General features: G+C 48.5%; 1 protein-coding gene across 1 annotated transcript in view; it reads right to left on the bottom strand.

Moving 5' to 3' along the window:
* Positions 1 to 12,006, bottom strand: part of LOC102483196 (nodal modulator 1) — a 67,639-nt gene that overhangs the window by 39,377 nt on the left and 16,256 nt on the right. The window contains exons 7-11 of the mRNA XM_006146569.3: positions 11,319 to 11,471; positions 10,642 to 10,779; positions 9,719 to 9,808; positions 6,167 to 6,272; positions 5,811 to 5,961 (exon numbers count right to left, since the gene is read on the bottom strand). Coding sequence (XP_006146631.1) covers positions 5,811 to 5,961; positions 6,167 to 6,272; positions 9,719 to 9,808; positions 10,642 to 10,779; positions 11,319 to 11,471 — 638 coding nt within the window. The remainder of the gene's footprint in view (positions 1 to 5,810; positions 5,962 to 6,166; positions 6,273 to 9,718; positions 9,809 to 10,641; positions 10,780 to 11,318; positions 11,472 to 12,006) is intronic.

Genomic DNA, 12,006 nt, shown 5'->3' with positions numbered 1-12,006 from the left:
GAACTCCCATGTAGTCTACCGCGGTTCGAGTCCCAGACCCAGTGGCTTAAACTCACACCGGGCATGTGTGCATACATGCCCAAGATCCCGAGAGGAGAACGGAGGAGAAGGGATTGCGGCGTGGCCATGCTCCCTGGGGGGGTGATTTCTCACTTTCTGTCTCTCTGTCTCTCTCTGTCTTTCTGGCCAGTGCACAAGCCTATAGCGAAAACCTCTCCAAAAAAAAAAAAAAGAGTTGTAAGCTGCTAAAGCAAGTGTAGCATTAACCACTCGTGTGAGCACACACGGCGAAAATTTCAACAGAAGTATGGAAGAGAAGGAACTACAGTGTGGCCACTCCTTCTGGGAGTTGTTTCTCAATTTCCTTCTCACTGTCTCTGTCTCTCTCTGGCGAGCACATGCACGCTATGGCAAAAACCTAAAAAAACTAGTAACAAAATAACTTCACATAAAAAATCGGTCTTCACTTTGACACTAAGATAATAAAGGATGTTGGGTGGGGCAGCAGGTAGTGTGGTGATTAAGGCACTGGACTCTTACACGGCCAACCACAGTTTGACTCCTGGACCTGGTGGCTTGCTTTCTTACTTTTTCTCTCTCTGGTAAGCACACGTGTTCTATACCTAAGTTTTGAAAATAATAATAATAATTAATTTAATTAAATAAATAATTCTTTTTTAAAAAAGGATGTTGGGTTCTGACAATTACAAAGCGCACTAAATGCTGGAACCACCACTGCCTCAAATAAAAACCAGCGGAAGGAAAAACAAATTGGGGAAGCCTGTGTATGTGAAAGGGAGGGGTAACGGAAATTACAGTCACTCCTCCGGGGGGCCACTTCGCCAGTCACGTGTCCCTACGGACCGCTCAGTGCCGATACCCGGGTCAGTGTGCTGTAGCCCACAGGCCGAATCAGGCTCACAGCTTGGGTTGATGTGGACTATAAGCTGAAAACGGTTTTCACACTCTTAAGTGGTTAAAAAAAAAACACTCAAAAGGATGGCATTTCATGACATGTGAAAATGGTATGAAATGCAAATTTCAGTGTCCAGTAACCAGGCTTTATGGAACACAGCCATACTCATTCCCTTATGAGTGGTCTGTGGCGGCTCTCACCACAGAGATCATATGCCCCATGGAACCTAAAATATCAATATTTATTCTCTGCCCTTTACAGGAAAAGCCTGCCAACCCTGATCTAAATGAAAAGATGTACATTTTGGTGCTTACATCCCCCAGCTGTGCACTTACAGAATAAAAGGACAGGAAGGGGGTACGGATGGGATTCTCCCTAGGGGCTAGGGGCCTTTCGTGTTCCCCTGATTTGCATACACACCGGGGTGACATCACGTCAGCCCTTCCCAGGCCACACTTCCCGCCTCCCTAAGGTATAAACATTTATTTCAACCAAGATCCATCTTAGCTCATATTTTCAACTAAACAGAGGGCTCAGTTTCACCAAGCCTCAAACATATATTGATTTTGTTTGGAAAAAACAACTAAAAAGCTGGTAGAAGAAGGTTTGTTTATATACTGAGTCCCTTAAAATGTCACTGCTGTCAGTAATTCTTTTAACAAGGTTTAAGATGTTTATGGGTAGGAATTGGTACTCTTGATGTCCACCAAAGTAACTATATTCTCATAATCATTTAGACAGAAGTCAAAGAGTTTGTTTATTAAATAAATTGGGACTTAAAAAAGAAAGAAAGAAAGAAAGAAATGATACATGTGTAGAAAGGCAAATGCATTATGTTGGCACAAAAAGAAATGAGAAGTTTTTTCCAAAGATGCTCAAGAAATTTTTCTTTCTGTGACTCAGATACTCCACTTTAAAGAAGAAAATGACTGGCTTGGCGTCCCAGGGTGTGGACTTGGCCCACCCCTCCTCCTTCCCCTGGAGTAGAGGAGCCAGGAGCCCTCCCCTGTGGGTGGGGTGTTTCCATAAGAAGCCTCACTGGGGCTGTCCTAGCCGCCAGCACCGTGGCAGAGGGAGCCACGAAACCGTGGCAGAGGGAGCCACGAAACCGTGGCAGAGGGAGCTGGGATGAAGGATGAAAAGCTGACTGACAGGCCCAGAAAGGAGATACCAAGGCCGAGGAGAAGAGAGAAGACAGGGTTAAGGACCCACAGGGGCTGGTTTAGGATTTGGAGGGCTGGTGAGGGTGAGAGTCCCAGAGGGAGCCCTTCGGGGAGCTTAAGGACAGAGGTTCAGTCATCCCTGTGTATCCCACCGCCCTGCACCCTTCTCAGGCTCCCCTAACCCTCTCCCCACCCCCATGCTCCTTAGGGATGATAAAAGGGGGTAGATGGCATGGTGGTTAAGGGCTGGACTCCCACATGGCCGACCGCAGTCGGAGCCCCGGCTTGGCGGTTTGCTTTCTCAATACTCTACCCCCTCTGTCTCTCTCTAGCAAAATTAAAAAATAACAATAATAAATAAAAGAAAAGAAATACTTTTTTTTAGAGAGCGAGATTTTTGCTATAGGGCACGTGCGTTCACCAGACAGACAGAAACAGAGAGATAGAAAGCGAGAAATCACCCCCCAGAGGGGATGGTCACGCCGCAACCCCTTCTCCATTCTCCTCTCAGAATTTTGGGCATGCATCACATGTACCCAGTGTGAGTTTCAGGTCACTGGATCTGGCACTCAAACCATGGTCAACTATGCGGGAGTCCAGCGATGTCATGGTCAACTACTTGGGAGCCCAGCGACCTAACTATTAAACACCATCTGCTGGTCCCTAAATAACTATTTTTTTTTAGAAAAGGGACCAGGCGGTATAGCAGGAGGGGTGCAGGGCCTGCTGAGGGCAGGGTATAGTGGTTATGTCGCTGGACTCCCACATGGCTGATCGGGGTTCAAGTCCCAGATATGCTTCAAAATCACGCCGGGGGGGACCAGCAGTTAGCGTAATGGCTATGCCTGGACTCCCACGTAGTCAACCACGGCTCGCGTCCCGGACCCGGTGGCTTAAACTCACGCCGGGCACGTGTGCGTGCGTGCCCAAGATCCCAAGAGGAGAATGGAGGAGAAGGGATTGCGGCGTGGCCATCCCCCCTGAGGGGTGATTTCTCGCTTTCTATCTCTCTGTTTCTGTCTGTCTGGTGAACGCACGTGCCCTATAGCAAAAACCTCTCAAAAAAAAAAAAAAAAAAATCATGCCAGGCACATGTGCGTGCATGCCCAAGATCCCGGGAGGAGAATGGAAGAAAAGGGACCGCAGCACAGTCATCCCCCAGAGGGCTGATTTTTCATTCTCCCTCTCACTGTGTGTCTCTCTCTCTGGTGACTACACATGCCCTAAGGCAAAAACCTCTCAACGAAAACAGAAGAAAAAACTTTTAAATAAAATAAATTAGAAAATAAATAATACATACATACATCCCCCCATCTCTGAATCACACCTCCTCTATCTGCCCAGCTGCTCAAATACGAAACCCGAGACTCTAACCACCTACTGACTCTCTGCACGTGACCTATCGAATCTATCTACTGCTGCTCCTGCCCCTGGCAGCCCTTGATCCCGGCACGGCCGTATCTCCTCCAGACAACAGCAATGGCTCCCATCTGGCCCCTCCACTGCTCTCTAGCTTCCCTCCAATCCATTCTCTACACAGCAGCCAGGAATGAAAACAACCTTTAAAAATGCCATAATCCGTATCACTCCCTTGCTGACAACTCTGAGCTATTTTCCGTTGCATTCAGGGAGCACAGCCCATCCCACACTCGGCCACAAGGCCACAGAGCTCTCCCGCATCGCCAACCGCCTCCAGCCACGCTGGCTGTCCTCCAGATCCTCTCTCTGCCCTCCATGGCATTCCCCTTGTTGGGGAAGTTCACCTCCTTAACTGCCGGTCTTCCCTGAGGTTTCAGCGCCCCAGAGCCCTTGCAGAGCTCCCGATGAAAATCAGGTCTTCTCTGCACACCTGGCCTTCCCTGCATAACATGTCCCGCCGTGCATAGTCATAAACATACCTGTCCTGCGTCTGTCCCCATCACAATACTGGCTTGGCTTGGTTACATGAGGGGACTTTAAAAAGTTCATGGCAAGATAGAATTAAAGTACAAGTTTATTTTGGTGCCCACAAATTTTGAAGTTCATACGTGGTTTTTCTCATAATACGCATATTCTATGAACTTGGTAAAGAACCTTCCCACGCCCGACATTCACCACAGGGCCTCGCCCAAAGTAGTTGCTCAAGTGTGCTGAAAGGCGGGGCAGCTTAAATCCAAGAATTACCTTCAGAGGGTGATTTGCTTCCTCACCTCCCATTCCCATTGAATCCCCTGACCTTGACCCCCAGTGTCTACAGAGAATGCCACTGTGGTCTCCCCAGTAGCAAAGGCAGCCGACTGTGTTTTCCAGGGCTTTGCACCCTGGCTAGCCTGGCCAGCTCGACCTTGTGCCTAAAACTCCCTTGGGCCCTAGACCCCACCTGCCCTGGGTCCTCCTGGGGCCACCCTTCAAACGTGGCATTCCACGTCGGGTTGCCTGTTCTCCTGCCCCTACCTGTACTCACATAAACAGGTTCAGGATTTACAATCTACGGAGCATCTACTGGAGAGCTCCACCTAGTGGTCCTACAGACCCACACAGCCGCAAACCAGTCCTCATCACCTCTTCCCACCCAGCCAGGACACCTCTGCCATCTGGCCTCCGGCTAGAACCCCTACGTATATTTCCTGTCTGCCCTTGACTTCCCTACAAGGCAAGCCCTGGTCAGCTCCACTTTCAGGCCTCCTGCACCCAACTATGGTCCCCTTCAAAGCCACCCTCCTCCATTCCACAAGAGTGCTCTACTGAACACTAAAATCAAACCATATTACTTTGATGCTCAAAGCCAGCCTCGGCCCCTTGGCCCTGGAAGAGAAAGCCCTTATCTTCCAATGTGGTGCAAGGAGGCCCCTGACAGCTGCCGTCCCAGCCATCCCAGCCTCCTCCCTTTCTTTCCCCTGCCCAGTACTTTACACCCCAGCACCCCTGCCCGCCTCTGCTCACGTGGCCCCTGCCCTCAGCAGGCCCTGCACCCCTCCTGCTAAGCTGCGGTCTCACTGTGAGCACCTGCTGCTGTCAAAGGAAGAAGGCAGTATCCCCATTCTATGTCACACTCAGGGGACAGGAAGAGTCCCAGTCTAATTCCAAGGCCTGGGCTCTCAGAACCATATTTTATTTAACCCAATAATCCAAAATACAATCACTTCATCATGAAATCAATATGAAGAGTTATTGAGATAATCTGCATTTCTAATTTTCGTACTGAATTAATGAGGTACTCTGAATTCTTCTGTGCGCATGCGCTAAGTAAGTATTGCACTTACAGCGCGTTTTAACTTGGGCTAGTCCACACACTCCCCGAAGAGCTTCAGATGATAAACTACAGATTACAACCACAGGCTGTCCCCTGATGTGGTTCCAACAAGTAACTGCGTAGGTGGGAATAACTACACCAATGACCTGAATGTCGTCCAACAAGCTCTCTCGGGCAACTAGACCATCTTCCGAAGTCCTCGAGGAATAAGTAAAGAAAGGGCCCACAGATGCGCAGTCAGACATGAAAGATCTTTTCCTAATTAAGCAATCCATTTTAACTATGAAGCAATGATTTTCTGTAGGCATCCAACACATAAGTACCTTCAGTTTCTAAGATCTAGCACTAATCCTAAAGAAGCCAAACTGAGTTTCTAGACAGGTGTCAGCGACTGACAGGCACCCCGGCCGAAGCACGTGTTCAGATTGCAGGTCGTTTTGCCCCATGCTGGCTGCCGGATGGTCACCGGCACTTCCAGATCTGGACTCATCGAGCTTACCCCGTGGCAATAATGTCAGCCAGCTGAGGCGTGTTGGGTGCGATTTTGATCGTGACGGTTTCGAAGTAGAGGTGCTCTTTCTGAGCGTGGATGGTGTATGTCCCTGTGGTTATGTTCTCCAGGCGGAAGGAGCCATCAGCTTTTGTCCTGACTGTACAATAAAAACACACAAACAAAAGCTGAGCTGCAAACGACTGCATACCCTTATACACACACACACACACATACACACACACAAGAACGCGGGTGACAAAGGCTGTTTTCACATGGTCATGGAGATTATGTTCCTGCCTGTTTTCTCCGGTGACCCCAAAACAGCACTGGCCAATAGGCCCAGGGCCAGCAGTCCTACCCACCTTTGATCTGGTTGTTCAGAGTGACTATTGCCTCTGGGACACCTTCTCCTTCGGGTCCATTCAAGACCCTCCCAGTGACAGAGAATCCCATGACGTGGAACACAGGCTAGAAAACGAGGCAGGAAGAAAATGGCATGTGTTAAGTATGCTGGAGCCTCTGAAGTCCCTCAGCCGCGCCCCCCTTGCCACGCCTGCCTCGTCAGCCTCCTCCCAGCCACGCTCACTCCCAAGTTCCTGCATCTGCCCTCTCTGCTGTGTTCCCAACCTTTCGAGAGAGCTGGATAAAAAGGAGGTCTAGATGTGCCCAAGTTGCCTTGCCCCCACTCCACCTCCTGCCCTCTCGACATCCCCACTTTGGTGAGCTCTCTCTTCCTCTGGCCTCGCAAACACAAACCCCAGTGATTCCTTGACCCCCCTCCCCACACCCCCAGTATCAATCAGTCCTGTGGATTCCATGTGGACAAAGGCTCAAGTCTCCCTCCTGTCACCACCTCAGCCTGAACCAGGTCCTGTGAACTCTGCCTGGACCACTGGATTCAGCCCAGTTGCTGCCAAGACACACATGACCAAGTGCTTCCTCTGCAATGCCCACTCGCCCAGGGGCACCTGCCTGCAGTCCCTCTGCGGTCGCTGAGTCCCAGCCGCCCTCCAACTTATCACCACTCACCCACTTCATTACTTTCATCAAGTTCAGCAGTATCTGAAATGTCCTCTTCTACCTGTCCCCCTCCCGCCAGAATGAAGGTGCCTTAGCCACCAGGTTCAGGGCAGGCACTCAGGAAGTGCCTCCTAATGGCATACACACAACAGTACCTGCCACGGGGCTTAAAATAATGAAAGCTTCATCTTTATTCAGGTAGACTTTCTTTATTTTTTTAATTTCTTTTTTCAAAACCTGCTAGAGGGCACATGCACTTACTTGCTCGAGACAGAGAAAGTGAGAAAGCACCCCCATGCGGCATGACCACACTGCAATCCTTTCTCTTCCATTCACCTTTTGGGATTCTGGGCATGCACACACAAGTAGGTGGCCTGGTTTTCAAGCCACCGGCTCAGAACTTGAACTACACAGTTGGCCAGGTGGGATTCAGCCGCCGTAACCTCTACACCACCTGCTGGCCCCAGGTGGCACTACTGACCCTTACAAAAAGATGCGGTCCACCCAGTCTGTTTCCCTACTAATTAATTCATATACAACTCAATAAACACTGTTATTATTGTGTTGTCAGAAAAAACTATGCTGTATTTTCTATGTTTTTCTATGCAAAAATGCTTCATGACTTTTCCAATAACCCAAGGAGAGCCTACTATGTGTTAAGCACTAAATCACACATTAGAAAAACAGGAAAGAGTAAAACACTAAGGGGCTCCTGATGTCATGGGACTTTCAGGCTCTCATTCCTGAAAATTCCATCATTCATCTCTGTTTAAAAATATGTATTTGGGGGAGGTGAGCAGATGGCATAGTGCTTATGTCACTGGACTCCCACAAGGTTAACCGTGGTTCGAGTCCGGACCCAGTGGCTTAAAAATCATGTTGGGCACATGTGCATTAGTGCCCAAGATCCTGGGAAGAGAATGGAGAAGGGACTGTGGCATGGCCACCCCCAGAGGGGGTCATTTCTCACTTTCCCTCCCGCTGTCACTCCCTCTCTCTCTGGCAAGAGCACATAGCTTAAGGCAGAATCCTTTTTTAAAAAAGTGTATTTGGCCAATCTGGGAATGTCTCCCCCTCCCCCCCCACACACACACACACACACACCTGACTACACCCTGCTCTGAAAGTCCTTGGGAGCAAGTGAAGACCTCATCTTCTCCCCACCCCATCCTCTCCCCACCACATCCCCCAGCACAGCACAACAGTCAACCGCTTTACTGAATCTTAACATGCAGTCAGCACCCCGCTGTGCCTGTGACCTGAAAGCTAGCTCCTGCCGGCTCCAGCTATTTTAACACAGTACTTTCAAATGGAACATTAAAAGAAAACGATTAAAATATAATTTTTTTCAATAACTCTAACACTGGGTGGTCCATTTACAAAAGAATAGTATTTTCTTTTGGGATTTGCTCTATCTAGCAAATTTTTTACAGTAACCATTTTCCACTTATGTAATTAAAGACGACATAAATGTGATGAAAAATAAATTTACCATCTATTTTAGGGTCCAGGGAGTTCATCGGGCCACCCCTCACACCATCGGCTCCTATCACGTGGTTCAAGCTCCATTAGCTCTTGCCTGGTTTACTACACAGGCTCCTAACTGATCCTCACTTCCACCCTGGCCCCCCAAAAACTATTCTCGGCACAGCAGCCAGAGAGTTCACGCCTCTCCTCCACGCAGAAACTTCCAGTGTAGCAATCCTCACCCAGAGTGACAAGCAAAGTGGCCCACCAGGCCGTGCGCAATCTGCCCATCGCCTCCGACCCTCTCTGTCCCTCCCCCCCTTCTCGTGCCCTCCACTCCGGCCACACTGCTCTCCTGGGACGTGCTTGTGCCTTGGGACCTTAGCACCCGCCAGTCCCAGATGCAGGAGTGAGTTCATTATTGTTCATTATTCCCCTCAGATTGTGGCTCAAATGTCACCTTCACGGTGAGGACTTAAGGGACACCCCCCACCCGCCAAGCAACATCCAAACTTGCAAGCCTGTTCTCCACCCTGAAACTGTCTGATGTCCATTCTTGCTTCACCTCCCAGGCGGACACTCACCACCTTCTAAGATCTGTGGGGTCTTTGAAGACTTCACAGAAAATACATACTACAAAGAGTATGCATGGATTTCAAAAACCTTGCACCAAAATAAACTCAATACTTTAATTCTACTTTTCTAGAAAAATTTTGAAGTTCCCTCATACTTTCTAACTTACTTCTCTATACATGTACTACCTCCTTCTGTCATTAGAACATGACTTGGGGGACCAGCTGTTAGTGTAATGGCTATGTCGCTGAACTCCCACGTAGTCGACCATGGTTTGAGCCCCAGACCCGGTGGCTTAAACTCACACCAGGCCCATGTGCATGCATGCCCAAGATCCCAAGAGGAGAATGGAGGAGAAGGGATTGCAGTGTGTCCATCTCCCCTGGGGGGTGATTTCTCGCTTTCTGTCTCTCTGTCTCTCTCTGTCTTTCTGGCGAATGCACATGCCCTATAGCAAAAAACTCTCAAAAACAAAAAAAAAAGGAACATGACTTGCACAGGGACTGCAACATTTGCCTCATTTTGGTTTCAACTATTAATACAATCCCAGTCCTAGAGCGGCACCTGAAGTGGATGTCACTGGCCCTCAGTAAGCACACGCACTGAATGGGTAGAGACAACTACAACTCCAGTTCTCTAAGGTAAAGAGACATTATGTCAGAAGAGGCAAGCTATCCAGTGGATCCCGGACTAAATCAGAACACAGTATAAGGTTCCGTCTTTTCTAACAAGCATCTGGATAAAATAAGGGTTGGGTTTTTTTTATTAAAAAAAAAAAAAAAATGGTTTGCAACACCTGTACCTAGGGATGGGCATTCACACACCTATCCCTCTGGAAGACAGGAAGGTCTCACCTCGATTTTCAGGCTGTCATGCTCCACAGTAAAGTCGAGTCTGGACGGCGCAACATCAAAGGTGATTCTCTCCCCTCTATAGAATGGAATCTGGAAGGAAGAGTCTGTTAATGGCGAAGAACCAGTTACATGATTCAACCATCAAGTTTCAGAATTGACCTAGTAGCCCATAAAAGACAAGAGGTAAGACAGGTCAAGAGAAACATCCATCCTAACTGCGGCCCATTTTAAGAGGAAGTCCTGAGACCAGCAAATGGAGTAATGGTTATCTCGCTGGACTTCCACACAGTCGACAGCGGTTCAAGTCCAGGACCCAGCAGCTTAAACTCACACTGGGCACGTGTGCATGCATGCCCAAAATCCTGAAAGGAGAATGGAGAAGGGATTGCAGCATGGCCATTCCCCCTGGGGGTGATTTCTCGCTTTCTGTCTCTCTGTTTTTCTGTGTGTCTCCAGTGAGCACACATGTCCTGTACCAAAAATGTCTCTTAAAAAAAAAAAAAAAAACAAAAGAGGAAGTCCTGCACTTGTACAGCTGTGATGAGGGGTGGAACCTGCAGTGACTGCTGGACATAGTGTTCACAGAACACAGACCACCATTTGTTCTTTAACAGTCAAACAGCATAGGCTATTACTGTGTCATGAGAATGCCTAACAAGGGCAGGTGGTGGTGCAGTGGTCACACACCTGGACCTACATGGCCAAGGACCTGGGTTCACATCCTGAGACCTTGTTAGGCATATACGACGTGCACACATGAGCCCATGATCCAGGCCAGCTGAGACTGGGGTAGATCAGAACATGAAGACCTTGTTGGGGGTGATGTGGTCTCTCGCTATTTTGCCCTCTAATTGAAGAAATGGAAGAAGTAAAACTTAAAAGAAGGGCCCCAACACAAACAGAACAGAAACCTCTTCACTCACCACGGTATAGCCTCCGCTCGGCAGGGAATAGAAGGAAAACGAGCCATCTTCTTTGGAGACCGCGTAGCACAGGTACACCAGGCTCTCATCTTGGGGCTGGAACCCAGGCACTGGAGAGACGTTGCAGCCCAGGACGTCCTACGCCGGGGAAACAGACAGCCTTTTCCACCCACTGGGCACGTTCTGATCACCATCAACCAGCCCCGCCAGAGGAGGCTTTAGGTAAGTTTTAAGTCACCTTTCTGAAATCTAGGACATATTAGTATAGACACAAGGAACAAGACCTTCACATCCAAGGTGAAAGGTCAAGAAGTGGCAGGGTCTTCCGGGGAAAATTGCCATATCTGTCCTTCCCTACAGTGAGTCACTGTTCTCCAGATAAGGAAGCAGGCTCAGGTAGCACAGGGACTGGCCCAAGGTCACCCAGCTGATCGGAGGCATCTGATTGGACCTGGGGTTTGTTCGAACCTGACTATCTGATTTCAACGTCTGTGCAGTTCCCATGGAACTCTGTAGACATTCAACTTCTTATGAGCCAAGCAGGACACAGAATGTTCTTAATTGTTAATCTGTAAATCCACCTGACCCTGCATTTTAAACAGTACGGTCTAGTTTGTAACCCCCATCTCCCCACCCCCGCGCCCACCCTCTCTTGTTCTTTACTGCTCTCTGCTTACCTCTTTGGTTACTAAGGAAGAAAAGAGAAGAAATTTCACGCCTTTCATAGGCTCCCCGTCGCTTCGGACAGAGCCAGACACATTGTAGCCAGCAACTATGAGGGGACTGGCCGCGTTGGCGTTGGAGTTGGTCACTCGCACAGTGGTGCTCGCCTACAACAGGAAAAGACGTTCATTCCCCCAAGGAAACATCTGTCAAGTGTCCAATGGCATGAGAACATGCTTAAGCTAAAATATTAACTGGGGAGAGTATTAATAATATATAAAATTCCAGGACCAGTAGACAGCATAATGGTTATGTCACTGGACTACCACAGGGCCGACCGTGGTTTGAGTCCCAGGCTCAGCGGCTTGAAACTCACACCGGGCACATGTGCATGTGTGCCCAACATCCCGAGAGGAGAATGGAGGAGAAGGGACTGTGGCATGATCATCCTTCCTGAGGGGTGATTTCTCACTTTCTGTTTCTCTGTCTCTTTCTGTCTTTCTGGCACACACATGCATCCTATAGCAAAACCCTCTCAAAAAAAAAAAAATCTTATTCTGTTTTTTCAGTAAAAATGAGATAGTCTCAAAACTAATACAAAACCTAATGTGTCAAAATATCCTTTAAATCTTATCTTATTTCAATTTGTTTCTTCATAGTTATTATAGAACCTCACTAGTATGTTTCTTCCTTTCTCTGAAA

The sequence above is a fragment of the Tupaia chinensis genome, unplaced genomic scaffold, assembly GCF_000334495.1.
Source record: "Tupaia chinensis unplaced genomic scaffold, TupChi_1.0 Scaffold000182_1, whole genome shotgun sequence".
Lineage (NCBI taxonomy): Eukaryota > Metazoa > Chordata > Mammalia > Scandentia > Tupaiidae > Tupaia > Tupaia belangeri.
This window is presented reverse-complemented; position numbering and strand designations above follow the sequence as displayed.